Here is a 19463-nt window from a genome sequence, read left to right as displayed (position 1 = left end):
ACACTTTCAGATGCCAATTACAAGTCCAGCTTGCTACCTATGCTTTTGACCAACTTGCTCTAAATAGGACAGCCTCATCCTCAGGTTCAGTTAATTTGCTAGAATGGCTCACAGAACTCAGGAAGACAGTCTACTTACTAGATTGCCAGGTTTATTACAAAGTATACAACTCAGAAATAGCCAGATGAAAAAGCTGCAAAAGACAGTACTTCTATGCCCACTCCAGGAGCATGACCATCCCAGCACCTCCACGTGTTCACCAACACCAAAGCTCTCCAAAGCTCTCCAAAGTTCAGAGACTTTTATGGAGGCTTCATTATGTAGGAATAATTGCTATTAGTAATTAAGTGAACCTCCAGCTCCCCACCACCTCCCTGGAGGTCAAGGGGTGTGCCTTAAAGTCACAACCCTCTAATGACTTGATTGGTATCCCTGGCAACAAGCCTACATCCTCAGGGGGGTTCTAAAAATCACCTCATTAACATGAATTCCAGCCTGGTTGAAGTGGCTTGTTATGAATAACAAAAGACAACTTAATCTCTCTTATTAGTTAGGAATTTGTCAGGGTTTTAGGAACTCTGTGCCAGGAACAGGGATGAAGACCAAATATGTCTTTTGTATAAATCACAATATCATACAATGCTACTAAGATTTAAGAAGAGACATCATACGGAAAAAAAAAAAAAAAAAAAACCCTTAAAAGTGCAATGGAATACAATTGAGAGGCCAGAAATAAAGCCTTACATTTATGGACAATTGAATTTCAACAAGGGTGCCACAATTCAATTAGAAAAATAATACTCTTTTCAATAAATGGTTTTAGAACACCGGAATATTAACATGCAAAAGAATGAAGTTGTACCTCTGCCTCACACCATCTACAAAAATTAACTCGAAATGAGTAACAGACCTAAATGGAGGGGGTAAAATGGGAAAAAATGTAGGAAAAAAAGAGGAATAAATATTTCTGATTTCTGGTTAGGCAAAGTTTTCTTAGACTTGACAAAAGCAAACAAAAGAAAAATAGATCAACTGGATATTATCAAAATAAAAAAACTTTTGTGCTTCGAAGAACTCCATGAAGCAAGTGAAAGCAACCCACAAAATGGAAGAAAATATTTACAAAAATTTAACTGATAAAGAGGCTTGTACCCAAATCATATAAGAAATCTTACAAGTCAACAACGAAATGACAAATAACCCAATTTATAAACAGAGGATGAATGTGAACAGACATTTCTCCAAGGAATATATACAAACAGCCAATAAAATATTAGAACACGAAAAGATGCTCAACATGAGGGAGATGCAAATCATGACCATAATAAAATCCCACTTCACACTCACCAGGAGGGTTTTTTAAAAAAAGACAGACAATAACAATGATTAATGGTAGTTGTGGGAAAACTGCAACCCTCATTCATTGCTGATGGGGTGGTAAAATAGCTCTGCTGCCTTGGAAAATGGTTCTGGCAGTTTCTAAATTTGTTGAACAGTTACGTTATCACCCAGTAATTCCATTCTAAGTATATATAAAGTAGATTGGAAAACTGGGTACACACAAAAATGTTTACACAACTGCTCATAACAGCATTATTCATAACAGTCAAAACAGAAACAACAAATGTCGATCAACTGATCAACTGATAAAATGTGATATATCCATACCACTAAATATTAGCTTGGCCAGAAACTGAATTGGATTACAGATGCATATTACAACACTGATGAACCTTAAAAAGGTCATGCTAAATGAAAGAAGCCATTCACCAAAGGGTACATATTTTCTGATTCCATTTATACAAAACCTCTAAAATAAGCAAATCTCTAAAGACTCAGAGTAGATTAGTAGTTCCTAGGAGCTTGGGAGCAGGAATGGAGAGGGACTACTAAAGACTGCAGGGTTTCTTTGAGGGTGATGAAATTATTCTAAAATTAAATAGTGGTGATAATTCCCCATCTCTGTGAACATATTTTTTAAAAAGCAATGAACTGTACAAATTAAAAGGGTGAATTTTTGGTACAAGAATTGTACCTCAATAAAATAGTTATTAAAAACAAATTCTGACAAAGAGAACTTCAGGTCCACATTCTTTGTGTAGTGAATTCTCGTGTGAATTTTTAAGGAAGAAATGATACTAATTTTGTAGCACTAGGAATACGAAGAAAAGGAAAGATCTGATAATGAGAAGCTATTAAGGCATATGACTAACATCATACTTAGCAGTGAATAAGTGAATTCTTTCACATTAAATCCCAGCCTGACTGAAAAAGAAATTAAAGTGCATAGAGATAGAAAGAGATAAAAAATATGCTTATTTACAAATCACACTATTTAGTATATAAAATCAAAAACGAAAAACTAGTACCCATTAGCAAGTAGCATCCATACAGGAATTCAAGAGTAAGTTAACATTCTAAAATCCATTTCAGCTACCTCTAAAATTTGCAGATTAAAGAAAATAATCTATACCTTTACTATAATACATACAAAAAGATACTCAGTATAAGTCAATATAACTGACTCAAGGCAGTTATATTCCTGATTCAAGTAAAAATCTTAGCAAACTAATCATAAAAGGAAAATAACTAACACTGATAAAAGACTGCATAAAACAGGCTGAGAGCAATCTGAAATCAAGGGTTTAAATCCATCACACCACAAAGTGGGAAATGAATAAAGAGCTGACCTCAGATATGTTCATTTTCTGTAGCGCTTAGGAAGGTGCAGAGGACTGAAGATTCCGCTGTGGGGACAGAAAAAGGACACTGTCAGGACACCTGGCCTGCCTTACAGGTCCTATATTCACCTCCCAGTCACATCAGCAGCCCAGCTGAGAAACAGCCTCCCTACAGCATCCCTTTAGCCCTTGAATAGGCAAGGGAAAGACCCTGTGGAAACACCATCTGTCCATCTACCAGTCTGAAATGATCACGGGGCTTCAATCGACCACTCTCATTTGGTAAAAATAATTGTCTACTGATTTAAATTGATTTAATTAAATACAAACAAAAAATGAACAACAGATGATTGAAGTACAGCAAAGGATGACACTATTTCATTAAAATTAACAGTAAAAAAAAAGAGACACCGGCTGCATCCTTTATCTATTTTCCTAGCAAAACTGTTTACCCCTTGAATTAGAGAATCCACAGAACGCCCAATAAAAAGGAAGCGGCGCTTTATGGCAAAGTTTTAAAAATTACTACTCTCTAGTGGGCTGAAGTTTCTCAAAAGGGACTCTTGATAAGTTTCTTCTGATGACTGAACGGTATGAATGACTGTTCAACTCCGGGCTCTGTCACAATCCGGGTGAGCCTGGAGAAGTCACCGGCGCTCTCAAACTCGGGACCACCTCACCACCCTGAGACTCGGATCTGCTTTTTGCTTAACGTGTTGAATGCAGATGCTCATACCGCTATCACGAGATAATTGGGAGGCTTCTGTAAACCACCCCATGAAAAGAACAAAGTGCCTTCTAAATAACAACATCTACTATCACTTTTTCGCCAGTTAGTACCTGGCACTTGGCTCTTTTTCCAAATGACACCACATCGAATTCTCAGAACAACGCCATGAAGCAGGCATTATTCATAGCCTCCTTTGCAGACCTGACTCGTCCCCAAGTTACTTCTCCCGCCCACAGTACACGTGACACAGCGGTAACTGACCGGGTCTCTCCCGCTCCAGAGCAGGGCTGCCAAGCACACCCTCCGCCCGCACTTTCTGGCCCGCTTTCACGGCCAGCGTCACCACCGCGCTTTCCCTCCCACTGGCCGCCCAGGTGTCCCCCACCTCAGACGCCGGCGGGGCCAGCCATTCCCTCCCCACACGCACCTTCCCCGCTCCTAAAGGTCTCAGCTCCACCTGCCCCCGAGACCACGAGGCCCGAACCGGGATCGCCCCACCCACCTTCCCAGGGCCGAGGTCCAGGCCAGACCCGGCACTGCAGTCCCGCCTAGGCCAGAGGACAGCCCAAGACGTACCACTTCCACCCCCGCCACAAGAACTCCACTCTCAGCAAAGCTCCAGGCCTCGCGAAGTCCTCCAACCGCCACGACCAAAGCTAAAGTTTCTTCAAACCTCGAGGCCTCTGTGGGCGGAACGGATGAGCTGGGGCCTACGTTGCACATGCGCAGAGGAAGCCGCTGAAGACCAGGAAGAGTTAAGAGGGAGAAGAAGACTACATGTCCCTTGGCCCCCTGCACCCTGGGTTGACCGTGAACCAAGCAATCAATTTAGTACTCCCGAGCAGAAATACGAGGGGAAATGCTTGTCCCAGGGTCCTGGGGTCCCAGGGGTCCCGAGACCCCTGATTGCGTTGTGTGTCTGAGGCAGGAGATAGATGGGCCCCAAGCCAGGCATTCACAACTGACCTCCCGTTTACATTTCATGGGGCAGGAAAAAGTGGGCTTCCCACACTTACAACTTAGTCTCCTCTTTACATTTGCTGACACAGGAGATAGATGGGCTTCAGTTTAGACATTTAAAATCAGCCTCCTGTTTGCTCTCTGAAATGGAAGTAATAGCAGAAACAGGGTAAATAGCCAGGCTTTGTCTCCTGTGGACACCTTAAGATAACGTCATGGCAGGAACAGAGAGGGGCTAACCCTTGTTTGAGTAAAGGATCAAGAGGTCATATATTTCCCATCCTTGGGCCAAGGGAGACATTGCACATGTGCAGAAAGGTTCCTTGGGGGTCCAAAAGGAGGGGGCACCACCCCAGAATATGTGATGCTAAGGCCCTCTCGTAGGCCTCAGGGCTGAAATCCACCTTGGAAAAAAGTTGCACAGGCATATTATTGGGCAGGGTCCTAGGGCAGGTCAGGTGTAGAAGAAGAAACCAGATAATTGCCAAAGGTACACAAAGACCCAGAAGAACTGCCCTATAGAAATGATTTAACAACCTCTTTACTGAGCTCCTCCTCATTGGGGGGGGACGCCCACACCCTTTCTTCTATCCAGATGTGCATGTCTGCCTTGCTTCTGTCTTAACTAAACAAACTGTTTCTCTGGGTGCTGTGTCTCTAATAATAAACTGTGTACCTGTTTTTTACACTTTTTGCCTCCGTGAGCACTGGGGGCAAGAGCCGGGCGTGTGGTGGCTAGGATTCCTGGTTTTCATCCAGGCTGCCCAGGTTCCATTCCTGGGCAGGGAATTAAGATCTCACTTCATGCCACCACTCACTGCTGCCTCTCCAAGATCATGTCCACACTGTTGCTCTTAGGCCATCTGTATACTTGGTTCCCAGGGCAAAACTAGGAAAGCTCGTAGCTGAAATCATATTTTCCAAATTGCTAGACCCTGATAGTCCCAAGAAAATATCCTCCTCACGGAACAGTATTTTCCGTCTCTGCATTCATTAACCTACTTGGCATCAAGGGGGCATCCTTTGTGAAGGACAAATAGCATATTTTCTCAAAAGTGAGTTCACTCATTTCGTCATCATGGGACAGACTTCTGTTTTCATTTATTACCATTTTCAAACCAAGCAGGATGCTGCAGGGCCTTTCTGGATACAAAATCCTTTCCCTGTCCTCTGCTCCTTTGGAGGAAAACGGTTTCAGCTCCTAGACTGTCGTTGCTGAGTTCCAAAAGACAGAGTCTGACAGTTACTAATAAGGAAGAAGAGAAAATACAGAAACAAAGGAGGGGCAGTCAAAAACAATAGGGCAGCTCTAAAACGGGGACCTGTTTCCTCCCCAAGGGATAGACATAGCAATATCTAGGTGTGCATCTTGTTATGCATAACAAAATGTGCAGGATCGAAAGCCCCCACTCTGCTGGAGGATGCTAACTTCAGATTGAGCACAATATTCCTAAACACCACCCAGTCACCTCATTACCAACCAAAGTCACACATCCTACAGGCTTCCCCCCAAATTGTGCCTATAAAACCTCTTCCACAAAAAAATCATCCAGGGGTTCCGGTCTTTTGAGCATGAGCCACCGGTTCTCCTTGCTTGGTCTTTGGAATAAATCTTTACCTGCTTCAAACTTTGACGGTTTTGTTGGTTTGCCTTCACTGTGCATCAGGTACATAAACTTGCATTTGGGAATCATTTCCTATGTAAAAATCCACGAACTCCTAACGTTAAAGGTAAATATGAAAGTATAATGAACTGACAGCCATGCCATGTTTGTTTTATGCAAACCAGATGGCCCTCCTCATGACATAGGCCTATCAAAATACTCAATATTGTTTGCGATTCTTTTTTCATACACCTCCAATTCTGACCTGAGCAAGGCTGTTGAAAAAATCATTATTCCTTCAACACTTTATGGAGTATTTTCTGTGTTCTTTATTGTATACAAATATATTTCAACATTTTGTTTTAAATTATACAAAAACACGGGGTCAGTTTAATCAAAAGCATGGTGCTTGAATGGGATTATTGGAGGAAGTTTCCACTCTGCATCTCCTTCCCAAACGTAACCAATGTTCATTAGCCTCAACCTTATGCAGTGCAGTCCGCTACACAAATACATTTTTCAAATAGGAGCTTTTCTTTTTCCACTTTTTACAATTCATGTAGACTCAATTAAAGTGTAGTCATATTATCAAGTCAAACCATTTAAAACTACATAGCTGGGCTGCAACACACAGGCTTGAAAGAATGAAAAAAGAGCCCCAAATCAGCCACAGAGACATCAGTGATTTAATGGGTATAGGATCCTACATGTCCGAAGTGTGGTCCTTGAGTGACATCCCACCCTGTGGCAGCAGACCACAGAAAGGACATGGCAGCAGTCTTCCCTAGCAGGGCTTGGGGGGAAGATACCAGTTATAGGGGGACTTGACCTCAGATTGGCTCATCAGTTACCAGGGAGACCAACAGAGCTACATGATTTTCACCGCCCCTTTGATAAGCTATCTGCGTGGAGATGTTCTGCTCTAAAGCTAGGACAATCATTGGTTGGGGCATGGGGCAAGTATGCAGGAAAGTTATTCTTCTGAGTAGGGTGTAGGTGAAGCAAGCACTGGTCAAGCAGGAGAGGTACAAAGAGCAAAAAAAGAGGCATTTTGAGCGGCCTGACCATACATACATCATACTTTTTCTTAGCTGCATGAGATTGTATTGGAGAGGTATATGATTTACTTAATAAACACCTTTCACATGGATGTTTATAGTCTGTTTCCAAATTTCATTATTGTAAATGTGCAGTAAATATTTGTGTCTATACTTCTTTGCGTATTTGCATTATTTCTGCAATACAAATTCCAAAATATATAATTGCTAAATTAAAACAGATATGTAACAGTTGGTAGATGTTAACAACAGGCCATCAAAGAAGCTATGCTAATTTATACTCCCACTAGGATTTGTGAAAGAAAAACCTGTTCTGACACTTAGTAAAACAGTAAGACTTTTTTCAAGAAAATTACAATAGGGGAGAGAGATCAGACTTCACTCCAAATACAGCAAAGAAAGCTGGGGACTTAGAGCTGATGAGCAGAGTGAGGGAATATGTGGATGGAAAATGACTAGAAGGAGACTTCAAAAGTAGAGGGATTCTTACTAACCTGACCTAACGAGATTCTTGCTCAAGAGAGGCCAAGTGCTTAGATGTCAAAGGTGAGGGATGAGGCTCAAGGATGAAGATTCTATCTAAACTGACTTAGCAGGATTCTTGCTAAAACTGGACTATGTACACCTGTCAAGGAGGGGATGGATATGGAATGCTAAGGTCAAGGCTTAGTCCAAAAGAGGGTTTAGAGGACCCTGGCTGAAGTTTGGTCAGGAAGGACATTTGGGTCCCATTACATGAGAGTTCCACTCCCCTCATCCCTATTCCAATACAGGATTTCACTGTTCTTTGATAAATAGTTATTACAGAGGCCAATCAAATAGATGATTTACATCTACATATTTCCATTGGGCATTTTCTTACTGGATGTGTGAGAGTTACAAGTTCCAAATTTTTTATACAAATAGGTTCTGAGACCAGAGTCCTTTTTATTATTCTGAAAACCAACTTATATTACATATAAAATTCCATTATATATTTGGATCTATTGATAGATTTTTGTTGTTGTTGTTGTCCCGTTGGTCTATCTATCAATGCACCATTTACACAATGTGTTCATTACTTTAGCTTTCTTATACATTTAACTATGATAATCAAATCTTTTGACTCAATTTTCAGAATTTCCCTAGCTATTCTCACAAGCTATTCATCAAGAGAAACAGTATAACTTTCTAGGGCCAAATCTCTAAAAATAATCACGCTGAGGTTCTGAATAGCATCATACTTATGAATTGAAGTGAGACATAATATTTTTACAATGGTAAAATAATGACATTATCCAGTCTGCCAATAATATACTTCTGGCCACTGTATATCTCACTCTCCTTCAGATCTCTTATGTAGTTTAATAGTTTTATATATATATATATATATATATATATACATACAGGAAAACATTAAGTTCTTTCAACTTGATTCTTATAGTAAATGGAACATTTTCACATATGGTGTCATATGTATTTATTTGCACATGGGAAAGTTGTTGGTTTTGATATAGTAACAATGTTTTTTGCTTTATTCTCTGATTTATTTTTTCAACTAGTTTAATGTTAATTATCTTGGATATTCATGCACATAATGACAAGTTACCGATTTTCAATATTTATTATTATTTGTACTTCTATTATGGGCTGAATTTTGCCTGACCCCTCAAATCAATATGCTGAAGCCCTAACCCTGAGTATCTTAGAATGTAACTCTATTCAGAGTTAGAGCCTTCAAAGAAGTAATTACATTAAAATGAGGCTGTTTAGGTAAGCTCCAATTCATTCTACCTGGTGTTCTTATAAGAAGCGTTGGCTATGCAAGGAGACACAAGGAATGCATACATACAGAAGAAAGACCATATGAAGACACTGTAAGAGGGCAACACTAAAAAAGTCCCAGAGACCGAAAGCACAATATCATGAATATAAACAACAGTATTGTATCATAGTCATCAAACTTGCTAAAAGACTAGATCTTAATTATCACAATCACCAAAAAGAAATGATAATTATGTGACATGATCAAGGTGCTAACTGTAACTACAATGGCAATCATATTACAATACCTAAATCTACCAAATCAACATGTTTTACAACTTAAACTTACACAATGTTATATGTCCTATATTTCAATTAAAATTGAAATATATTTCAATTAAAATATGTCAAATATATTTCAATGTTATATGTCAAATATATTTCATCTCTCCTTAGCTTGAGACCATCTGCAAGCCAAGCAGAGATGCCACAGAAGAAACCAATTTACTGACACTTTGGTTATGAACTTGTAGCCTCTCAAAGTGTAAGAAAATACATTGCTCTTGCTTAAACACCCAGTCTACACTTTGTTGTTATGGCAGACCCAGCAAAACTCTACACCTTATAAGGAATTAAACATAATGAGCACAAAAAGTCTGGTGGAGCTATATTAAATAAGTCATGATAGACTTTAACATAAAGATAAATAATAGTGATAAAGTATATATAATCATATACTATATATATAATATATATAAAATATCTTTTCTGTGTTTTTATTATTTATTCTTTGTAATTCTTATAACCTGTTGTGTGACACCTGTTCTTCCAGATGCTGGATTGACAGCAGGGAAAAAGAAATAAAAAACCCTCTACTCTGCTCTTGGGTTTGTGTTCAGGATAAGTGTGGGGAGCTTATTAGACGGAGTCACAGCAAGAGAGCAAGGGGAGTACGTCCCTACCTGGCAGAAAGTCCTCACCAAGTTGGTGCTGCTCCCTTAGGTGGAGGTTCTTGGTCATGGCTGGCCCTTGGTTCAGTATAAGATGGACCAAAGATGAGCCTTCCTCTCATCTCACTTCACAAATCTTCATGGCAAATCACGAAAAGATCAAACACTTTACAGATGACATAAATACATCTCAGAACCAAGCTCAAGAATATTTATATGTCTAGAAAATATCCACCACCCAGCAAGTCTGCAATCCCATTAAAAATGACCAGATTTGACAAGAAAATGGGACCCATGAGGAACAAAATAAATCAGTTAAAATTGCTGCTAATTTGGTAATTCCCTGGCAGACCAGTTGTTGGGACTCCATGCTCTCCCTGCGGAGGACCTGGTTTCGATCCCTGGTCAGGAACTAAATCCCACAAGCCACATGGCATGTCTGGAAAAAAAAATTTTTAATTGTTGCTAATCTGACACAGGTGTTAGAAGGGTATTAATACAGTCCTTATCACTGTATTCCATACAGTCGTTATCACTGTATTCCAGATTCAAAAAGTTAAGTAGAAGCATGAAAGATAAAACAAAAGATTCAAACTGAACTTCTAGATGCAGATGAAAACTACAATGCTTGATATAAAAAATAAAATAGATGGGATTAAACAGCACATTATCTGTTTCTACAGAAAAGACATAGGAACAAATCAGAGGAAAGATAAGCAATGAACAGCAAATGGTACAGCAATGTCAAGCGGTCAGATAAATATGTAATTGGAGTTCCTATAGGAGTGTGAGGGAGTAGGGGAGAAAATTTAAAGAAATAATGAATGGAAGTTTTTCAAATTGTAAATCCATACATCCATGAAGCTTAGTGATCTCAAGCAAAAGAAACATAAAGCTACAATGGAACTGTGTGCAGGTCTCTTGAGATTTCTCTTCTCAGAGAAGGCTCTGTATAAGGCTCCTGTGAGAGGTCTCTGTGAAGTCTGTGTATTATCTCTGAGAGATCCCTGTGTGGGTCCCCGTGTGGGGTGAGTGTGGGTTCCGGTGGGGAATCAGTGTGGGTCCCTGTGTGGAATCAGCGTGAGTCCCCGTGCGGAATCAGCGTGGGTCCCCGTGTGGGGTCATTGTGTGTCCCCGTGTGGAGTGAGTGTGGGTCCCTCTGTTGGGGACTCTTAGTGGGGGGCCCTCCATTGCTTGCCTTTCTGCACCTCACAGCAGGAGAAGAGCAAAGGGACTTGCACCTTCTTGTTTCTGGCTGTTCTGTCAGCGTCCCTCTGTGTCACTTCTCCCGACAGGTGGCTTGGGCCTCCCGCACCCTCAAACCCAGCACTCACCTCTTGGTGCCCCTGAGAGGACCCGGCAGCAGCCAGGCTCAGGGTCTCCGCTCTGTGCCACCCTCTCGTGAGCTCTGGAGGTTGTTCTGTGCTCTGGGTCCCAGCCCCACCCTCAGGCCCTGGCTGTGCCCCCAGTGCTGTGTCCACCCTGGAGGGTGGGGCCCAGAGGTGAGACCGGGCTCCAGGGAGAAACCACAGCACAAGCAGACCTGCGCCCACTCCCCCTCAGCAGGTCCTGGTCCCACATGTTGGGGTCCTAACAGGCATAGGGCAGGGCCATTCAAGCTGTCACCTGGATCAGGGGACCCTCCTGGAGCAGGACTCTCCACCACGGGAGAGACTGTGGCACCGAGCCCCAAATTGCTCTGTAGAATTGCTCCTGTCTCCCTGGTTTCCTGTGTGGACGGGCCGGGGGGGGGGTGGGGAATCTGACGGCACCCTCGTTCTCCACAGGTCACTTCCCGCCCGCTGGGTGACACATTCTGTCTGCTGGCCTTTTCCCCCTCCAGGCTCTGGGGTGAGCAAGGCTGATAGCACGTGAGACTTGCTATGACTCCAGCGCAGTCCCTGAGCCTGTTAAGTCCCACCTGTCCCCTGGGAGCCTCCTTGGGCCACACGTGTAGGTTAAGGTCACAGACCGCGAGTCTGTCGTGAGCTCCCAGTCCTGTGAAAGCTGATTAAATACATTGCGGGGAAGTGAACCTTCCCTGCTTGGAGGCTCCGCGGCCTCTGGGAGCCTGTCCCTCTGTGGAGGGGCTCCAGGGGCCTTCCCTCTGTCTGGGTTCTGGGGACTGCAGAAGGGGGAGAGTCTGGGCTGGGGCCACCGTGAGCCACTGGCCCCTAACTTCTTTTCTTTGGGCCTGTACACGGTGGTGGAACGCCAGGGGCTCCTTGGTCACTGCGCCACTTATGGGCACCCCTGCCACTTGCCTCCGTCCCCTGCCTCCCACCCTAGGGGCACATGACAGACAGCAAGGTGACTGCACACACAGTCACACCCCTGCTCGCTCCGCAGGGGGAGGTGGGCGCTGTGAGTGGGGCAGGGCTGGGCGGCTCTCGGCGGCCTCCAGGTTCCTCAGCTCACACCCTCAGACATGGGAGTGCGTGGCCCTCGTTCTCACCGCTGCTCCAGAGTGTGAGAAAGGCAGAGGACGGGTGACGCTCCCGGCCCATCTCAATCCCAGCTCCACCGGGGAGAGGAGGAGCTTCCAGGTCAGGTGCCATCTAGCCCCGCCAAGACATGGGGGGGCAAGGTTGCTGCCACCTCTGGACTCTGGGCTAGCCCTGCCCCCAAACTCCACTCCTTAGTCTGACATGTGAACTTGTCTCTGACACTTCCTGGAGGCTGAGGGGAATTTCAGCCTCTGCAAACCCCTCCCCTACAGTCCCACAAGTTCAAGGTAGAGAGAGAGCAGGAGAGGACTGAGCAGGTTCCTGGGAAGGGGGAGGTCTTTAGGTTTAGTTCACCTTGACACATCCTGAATGCTCTTGCTTGTTTCTGTAATGCTGCTATTATGGAAACTTAAGTGCAGTGAGGGAATTGAGGTGAGGGTGCGTATTCCACGCTGGGATCAGCCTCCCTCCATGGCCCCATCCCATCTGGAAGCCAAAGCAGGCACCTGGGAAGAGTGGACTCTGATCCTTTCCCTTCCCCCCAGCAGGGCACAGACAGAGGCCACCACCTCTCATGAGAAAAAGCATGTATTTTGGGAGACAATAAAAGTTGTGGTAGGAAGAAGCCATTAGCACATAGACAGTGTGTTAACATGAGAAGAAGCAGGTTTTCTTTGCATGAACTCAGCTTTTTCGTGCACTACTTTCCTACCAGGAAAGGCATGAGAAGCACACTTTCGTTGACCAGAGGGAACACACTTTTGAGGACATGTTGGGTGATGGTGCAGCTGGCCTGAGTCACCTGCCACCCTTGGTCTATGCTGGCAGGGTCTGACTGGGGACTCCAGTCCCCTGGGTGGGGAGGCCAACTTGTCGCCCCTGCCTCTGGTATGCCTGCTCTTGTTATGGTAGCTGTGGTCCTGGGGGCTGGCTTGGTGACTGTAGGCTGTATCTTTCAACACTCTTCTCTTTTCTGAAGAGGAGAGAAGCCTGTGGTAGTGGGAATGCCCCTCTGCTGGGGCCTGGAATTGTTTTGGGTGCTGATTTAAGTCTGAGGCACAGAGTCCTTGGCGAAGCCCCATTTTCTTTACTAGGACCTGTCCAACAGCTCTTCCAATCGCCCAGGGATCAACAGCCCTGCTCTCTACAACAGATTTGCCTCTGATTGGTTTCTGGTGCTGAGCCGTGCTTGATGCAGGCTTGCCCTTTTGAAGAGATTCTTCTATTCCTTTGTCTTTTCGCTTGGGGCTAAGAAGCCGCAGAAAGTACCCCAGCCAGTTTTGTTTTTCTGGTAAAAGCCGTCTCTTCCCTGGAGAGGGCTGGGGGTGTTTGCTCCCAAGGGACTCTCCTCTTTCCCTGACCTGAGAAGCGTGGCTCATCCCACTTGCTTGAGAAGCCTGCCGTCCTGAAGACCTTTCTTCATACTCTCCCGGTTTGGGCCTCCGGTCGTCCTTCCTCCCATCAGTCGAGGCAAACTGGCCCTTACGCGGGTCCCTAACTTTTGGTTTCCTGGGTTCCTGTTGTCCCTGGTTGCTTCTCGTTTCTTCATGTTCTCCTGGTTGGAGTCTCCTGACGCACCTCCACTCCTCAGCTGGGGCAAGCATCTCACCCTCGCTCTTAAATGAGTCCTTAAGTTTTGGTTTTCTGAATTTCTGCTGCCCCTGGCTGCTCTGTTCACTCACGTTGAGGTCACGTGGCGCCACCCGGAAAGCTGGCGCGTCCTCACTAGCATGTTCCCTCTGGGAACTGGAAAGAGACCTACGAGAAGCCAAGATGTCTGCAAGGAGCACATCAGTGTGAGAGCCTTGAAGGAGCACGTTGGTGGCAGAGTCCTGAAGGGGCATGCCAATGGCATCATCTTGAAGGAGGATGTCAGTGTGAGAGTCTTGAAGGAGCTCCCCAGTGGCACAGCCTTGAGCCACCTGTGTTTTAAGGCGTGGCTCCTTTGGATGCTGGGCAACTGACTTTGTTGGTGGTGACAGGGTTTTCCTAGTGGCTGGAAACCCCAAGACAGTCCCATTCTCCCAGCTTCTGCCCATGAGGTTGACTGTGGACATCTGATAAGGCAGTCTGTCCTCCTGTCCAGTCAGAGGGGCCTCTGAGGGCCCAGACATGTCACCAGGTGAAGCCTTTCCCCGGGCCCTCTGGATTTCTGTATGCTCAGGTGAGGGAACAGGGAGGGGACTCACCAGGGTGGGAACTGTTGCTTTTGTTACCACTTTCATTCCCTGATGGGGCTGAGGTTTTCCCAAGAACTTAGCAAAGTTGGCTTTTGAGTGTGCCCCAGATTGACAGGTGGCAGAGGGCGAAAAGCTGGACCTTGGAGAGGACAAGGGTTGAGCCGCACATGGCTTGAGATTTATGGGCTCAGAGGCCTAGTTGGGTAAGTCCCACCTGTGCCTTCCTCGCCACCTTATGTGGCGTGTTTCCCGTATCTGCCGAGTGCTTGGACTGGGGAAGGAAAGCTCACGGGAGGAGTTTACACAGGGTTTCCAGCACTTCAAGGGTGCCAGATTTCTGATCTCCTCGTGAGGCAGGGGCTTAGAAAAAGCACAGTTGGCAAGAAGCCGGGATTGACGCACAATCACAGGGATCAAACCTTGATTAATCTGCCTCAACTTTGTGCTCAAATGGGCTTTCAAGAATTTTTCTAGAGCTTTCTTCTCTGGGCTACTGGGTAAACAGTGTCCAGAGTCACTCTTCAAGGATCTCATCAAGTATCTTTCTGACTCCTTTTCAGAGTTTCTTTGCAGAAACTTCACTGGGAGGCTGGCCCTGGAGAAAGCTTTTGAGAGCCTCCTCAGACATGGCCTCAGACCCTTGCCGAAATCCTTCCCTGGTTGGAATTGCATTTGACCCTTCCTATGGGATCTCCTAGGGAATCTGGACCTTATCTTCTGTGGGTTCAGTCTCCTTTTGCCTGTAAAAGCAGAGGGCTGCCAGGGTCCCTGCTTGCCCTGTGCCTGATAAGTCCTTAAAAATTGGCACTGAGAGGAACTCAATTCCAGAGACAGAGGCAGGTGGATTCTGAGGGACAGGCTCCTCTTGGTTTTACCTTTGATGAGCCTCTTTTGAAGATGTTGCTTCTGGATGTTGCTCAGGTAGTCTGAGCTCATTTGTTCTGAGAATGACCCATCCTTTTCTTTCCCCTTACAAATCTTTAGTTTTGCGTTCTTGGTGATTGGAATCTGCAGCAGCTTCTGGACTTCAGGGTTGACAAATGAGAGGCTACCAGTCTCTACCTGCTTGTCTGTGGGCCCTGCCAAGAACGGGGCCGCTGGTGGCTGGTGGGCCAGGTGTTCTTGCGGGGGCTCACTCTGTGATGAGGTGGGGAAGAACAAGGCCTTGGTAGTCTTCCACCACAAGGACAGAAACAAAACGCGATAGAATGCGAGGCCAACACTCAAGATGGCGAGGATGACATTTGCCCAAAAAGAGTTTCCTGGAGTTGAGCTCTTTGCAGTGGTGCCTAGGGTGATTCTCTTCAGGTTGGATTGGTCTTGAGGTTCTGTTGACAGGGTGGAGGCCACAGGTAAAGAGCCCTGGGTCAGAGGAGCCAGGGCAGCTGATGGGCACGTGGCAGGAACAGCCTCTTCTGCAGGTTCCCTGCAGGGCTGGTCGGCTCCAGCGGGCGCTGCTTTGCACGCCTCACCAGGGGGGTCTTGACAGGAGGGCTGATGAAAGCTGCACTTGTCAAGGAGCCTCTCCAGGTGGCTGCAGGAGACATGAGGCACAAGCTGCAGCCAGGAGCCCCCAGGGCCAGGAGGGCTGGGCAGTCCAGGCAGGGGTGGGCATCTGTGGCCCACGGCCCTCCACGGCCCCCATGCTGACTTCACAGTGCTCCTGTTGTCCCTCACCCCAGGGCTTTAGCCATAGTCCACCCCCAGCGTTCCCCCTCCCAGCTCAGCCCCAGGCTGCCTGCAGCCCTGGGTCACACCGTAGGCTCTGGGCAAAAGAAGAACCTAGGAGAGAAGGGGAAGGTTCTTTACCTTTGCAGAAGTGAAAGCAGGGCGTGAACCTCTTCCAGCTCTTCCCGGCAAGCTCCGCAAGCTGGAAATCAGCAGACTGGGTCATGGTGGTGAAGGCAAGAGCCTAGGGGGTCTTACAGGAGGCTGAGTGCAGTGTCCCTTTAAGGGGACACCACTGGGAGATTGGAGCCCAAGCACCAGCGTCCAGGACCACATGATCCCTGACAGTGATGGCGAAGCTCATGAAAGGGTTTATCATTTATAAAGTACTTCCATATCCATTACCCCTTGCTGCCCTCACATCCTCCCTGTGGGGGACAATGGGCAGGGGTCACCTCACAGAGGAATCTGAGCAAAGTTAAACAACTTGTCCATGGTTGGACCTGGAGGTCTCACCTCTCAGCCCAGGCACTATTGATCCACTGTAGCCCACACACCCCTGCTGGGCCACACCCTTTTCCAGGCCCCTCACGGCTTCATTGTGCACATGGAATCTGGGAAGTATCTGGGTTCTGCTCTCCTTCCCAGGAGCCTCCCTGAGGGTTCTGCTTCTTGAGGGACAGGCCCTGCTACTGGCCTCCTCGGAGCCTGTGGAGATGGGCCCTCAGGGCAGGAGAGATGGGGGCTGACCCTCAGGGCACACAGGGCTGAATGAAACAACTTACCTTTCAAAGCTTTATTTTTCTTCTTAAACTTGCGTCTCCCCCTCGGCTCCATTTGATGCTGAGAGACAGAAAAAACGAGGACCTGGGACCCAATTCTCACTCTCCCCGCTCTAGACAAGCATCAGACACTCAGTGTCCATACATAATATGACTTTCTACATTTAACTAACAGAGCTCTGTGGTTTTTCTTTCCTTTCACTCATTTTTAAAGAGGATAAAACTATTTTCTGTTTTCCTTCTCTGAAGAACATAAAGAAGGATTTTCAATGTGAGATTCACCCTGGATTTCTTTCGTCACTCTTCCTCTGCTCAAGAAACACACACTCTGAACTATGGGTTCATCTGAGTTCCAGCAGGTGGGTCTGTGCTTCCCGAGGCCAGGGCCACTCCAGCCCCCCGATCTGAGGCTCTCAGGGCCTCAACACTGCCAGAAGATCAGCCCTCATCCGAGACACCTGTTCACAGCTGGTGATCCAGTGATCATGGGCCTGTCCTCTGGCTGAGATTGAACTCAGTATCCAGTCCTCGACCTCCGGTCACTGTGTGTCAGACTTGCCCTGGAGCCCTCTACCACACCTGGGCAACCGGTCTGAGATCTTTGGATAGAAATCCTAGTGTTCACTCTATCCCCTGCCCAGGCTGGCCTGCCCTTACAGGGATGACATTCTATGCTTGAGAGGAGATGTCCTCTTCTTTCCCATTTCAGGAGTCTCTGTAGTTGATTCAGAAAAGTGGAAATAAGAATAGAAAAGAAGAGAGAATCATGTGCTTGTGGGTCTGGCCCAAGGGTTCCTTACCTTCCTGATGTTTCCATGTTTCCTAGGAGGTGGTGAAGATGGATTATTCTGGAGGTAGGGGAGTAACAGGAAGAAGAGTCCCAGTCCACACAGAAAGGCGAAGATGGTATCAATCGCCCAGAAAGTGGAACTGGTGTTCAGCCAAGTATCAAAAGTGCTTTTCAGAGAAAAGAGAGGATTCTCCATCATCTGAATCACACTGCTGCCCTCAGGCAACTGAGCACAGGGTGTGTACTCAGAGACCAAATTCCTAGGCCTACATCAGAGAGCTGTGATTTGGTCACAAAGGGGGAGGGGGAGTAATAGAGGAGGAGGCTTTACCAAGGCCCTTCCCCACCCATCCGCCCCACAGCTCTACCCTCCACCCTCAGGGGTCTTCTAGACCTTAGTCAATTTTCTACTCATTCCACCTGGAAATCACATTTTTCCTGGTTCCTCAGATCTCTTGGGGATCTCGGCTTGAACCCACCATTTTCATAGCCTTTGAAACTCTGAAATTCTCCCAGGATTTGGACTGTTTCCCAACGATTTATACTCTCAGAATCTCCTTTGTTCACAATTCCATCGTTTTTTCATCTCGCATATTTACACTTAAGTTGTATCATTACTTTCTCAGCAAATTTCAATTATACAATACAGTATTATCAACTCTGGTCACCATGTTGTACATTAGATCCTAAGACTTCCATCTCATACAGAGTGTGTACCCTGTTGCCACTCTCTCCTTATTTCCCCCAACCCTAGCCCTTGGCAAACACTCCTCTGCTTCTATGAGTTTGACTGTTTTCTTTGTAGATTCTGCATATAATTAATAATAGGCAGCATTTGCCTTTCTCTGTCTGGCTTTCACTTAGCATGATGTCCTCTAGATTTATCCACGTTGTTGCAAATATGAACACTTTTCCCATAGAGTAAGTTTTTTACTTTCATCAACCCAGAAATAGAACTCGTTTTATACTTATTTAATTTTGAATATTTAATTTGTTATAGTTTCCATCCACTTTTGCCTACTTCACTCAGAATAATTAACACAAAAATTCAAACTAATGATTATTATTTCAAATTTACAAAACCAAGTATTATAAAAAGATAAGTAATTAAACCTCTAAATGATACGTTTTGTGTTAGTAGCGTTTTATACTTCTGAAGTTAGAAAAGCTTCACAAAGACTGTAAACACACACACACGCACACACGCACACACACACATTTCAAGAGACCAATGCAGTATATTCAAATCTAAAAATTAAGCATGTCCTCATTTTCTCTATATCTTTTGTATATTGTCTTGACCACAGTTCTTCTCACTCTGCCCAAAATAGACAGTCTCTGTTCTCCAGAGTTTAGAAACATGTGTGGAACACCCAGAAGTCAGAAATGGGTTAGGTGATATCAAACTCTTGGAGGAAAACATAGGCAGAACACTCTATGACATAAATCACAGCAAGATCCTTTTTGACCCACCTCCTAGAGAAATGGAAATAAAAACAAAAATAAACAAATGGGACCTAATGAAACTTAAAAGCTTTTGCACAGCAAAGGAAACCATAAATAAGACCAAAAGACAACCCTCAGAATGGGAGAAAACATTTGCAAATGAAGCAACTGACAAAGGATTAATATCCAAAATTTATAAGCAACTCATGAAGCTCAATAACAAAAAAAAAAACCCAATCCACAAATGCGCAGAAGAACTAAATAGACATTTCTCCGAAGAAGATATACAGATTGCCAACAAACACATGAAAGAATGCTCAACATCATTAATCATTAGAGAAATGCAAATCAAAACTACAATGAGATATCACCTCACACCGGTCAGAATGGCCATCATCAAAAACTCTAGAAACAATAAATGCTG

The 19463-nt window shown here is 45.2% G+C and overlaps 1 protein-coding gene across 1 annotated transcript in view; it reads right to left on the bottom strand.

The window, feature by feature from the left end:
- Positions 1-17789, bottom strand: part of LOC136794743 (putative spermatogenesis-associated protein 31C2) — a 28592-nt gene extending 10803 nt beyond the window's left edge. The window contains exons 1-6 of the mRNA XM_067041072.1: positions 17604-17789; positions 16807-16864; positions 16163-16223; positions 14586-15887; positions 13010-14492; positions 3988-4149 (exon numbers count right to left, since the gene is read on the bottom strand). Of these exons, the coding sequence (XP_066897173.1) occupies positions 3988-4149; positions 13010-14492; positions 14586-15887; positions 16163-16223; positions 16807-16864; positions 17604-17789 (3252 nt within the window). The remainder of the gene's footprint in view (positions 1-3987; positions 4150-13009; positions 14493-14585; positions 15888-16162; positions 16224-16806; positions 16865-17603) is intronic.
- Positions 17790-19463: the final 1674 nt, after the last annotated feature.

Source organism: Kogia breviceps, chromosome 8 (genome assembly GCF_026419965.1).
Source record: "Kogia breviceps isolate mKogBre1 chromosome 8, mKogBre1 haplotype 1, whole genome shotgun sequence".
NCBI classification, from domain to species: domain Eukaryota; kingdom Metazoa; phylum Chordata; class Mammalia; order Artiodactyla; family Physeteridae; genus Kogia; species Kogia breviceps.
The sequence above is the reverse complement of the archived record's forward strand: the minus strand, read 5'-3'. Positions and strand labels throughout refer to the sequence as shown.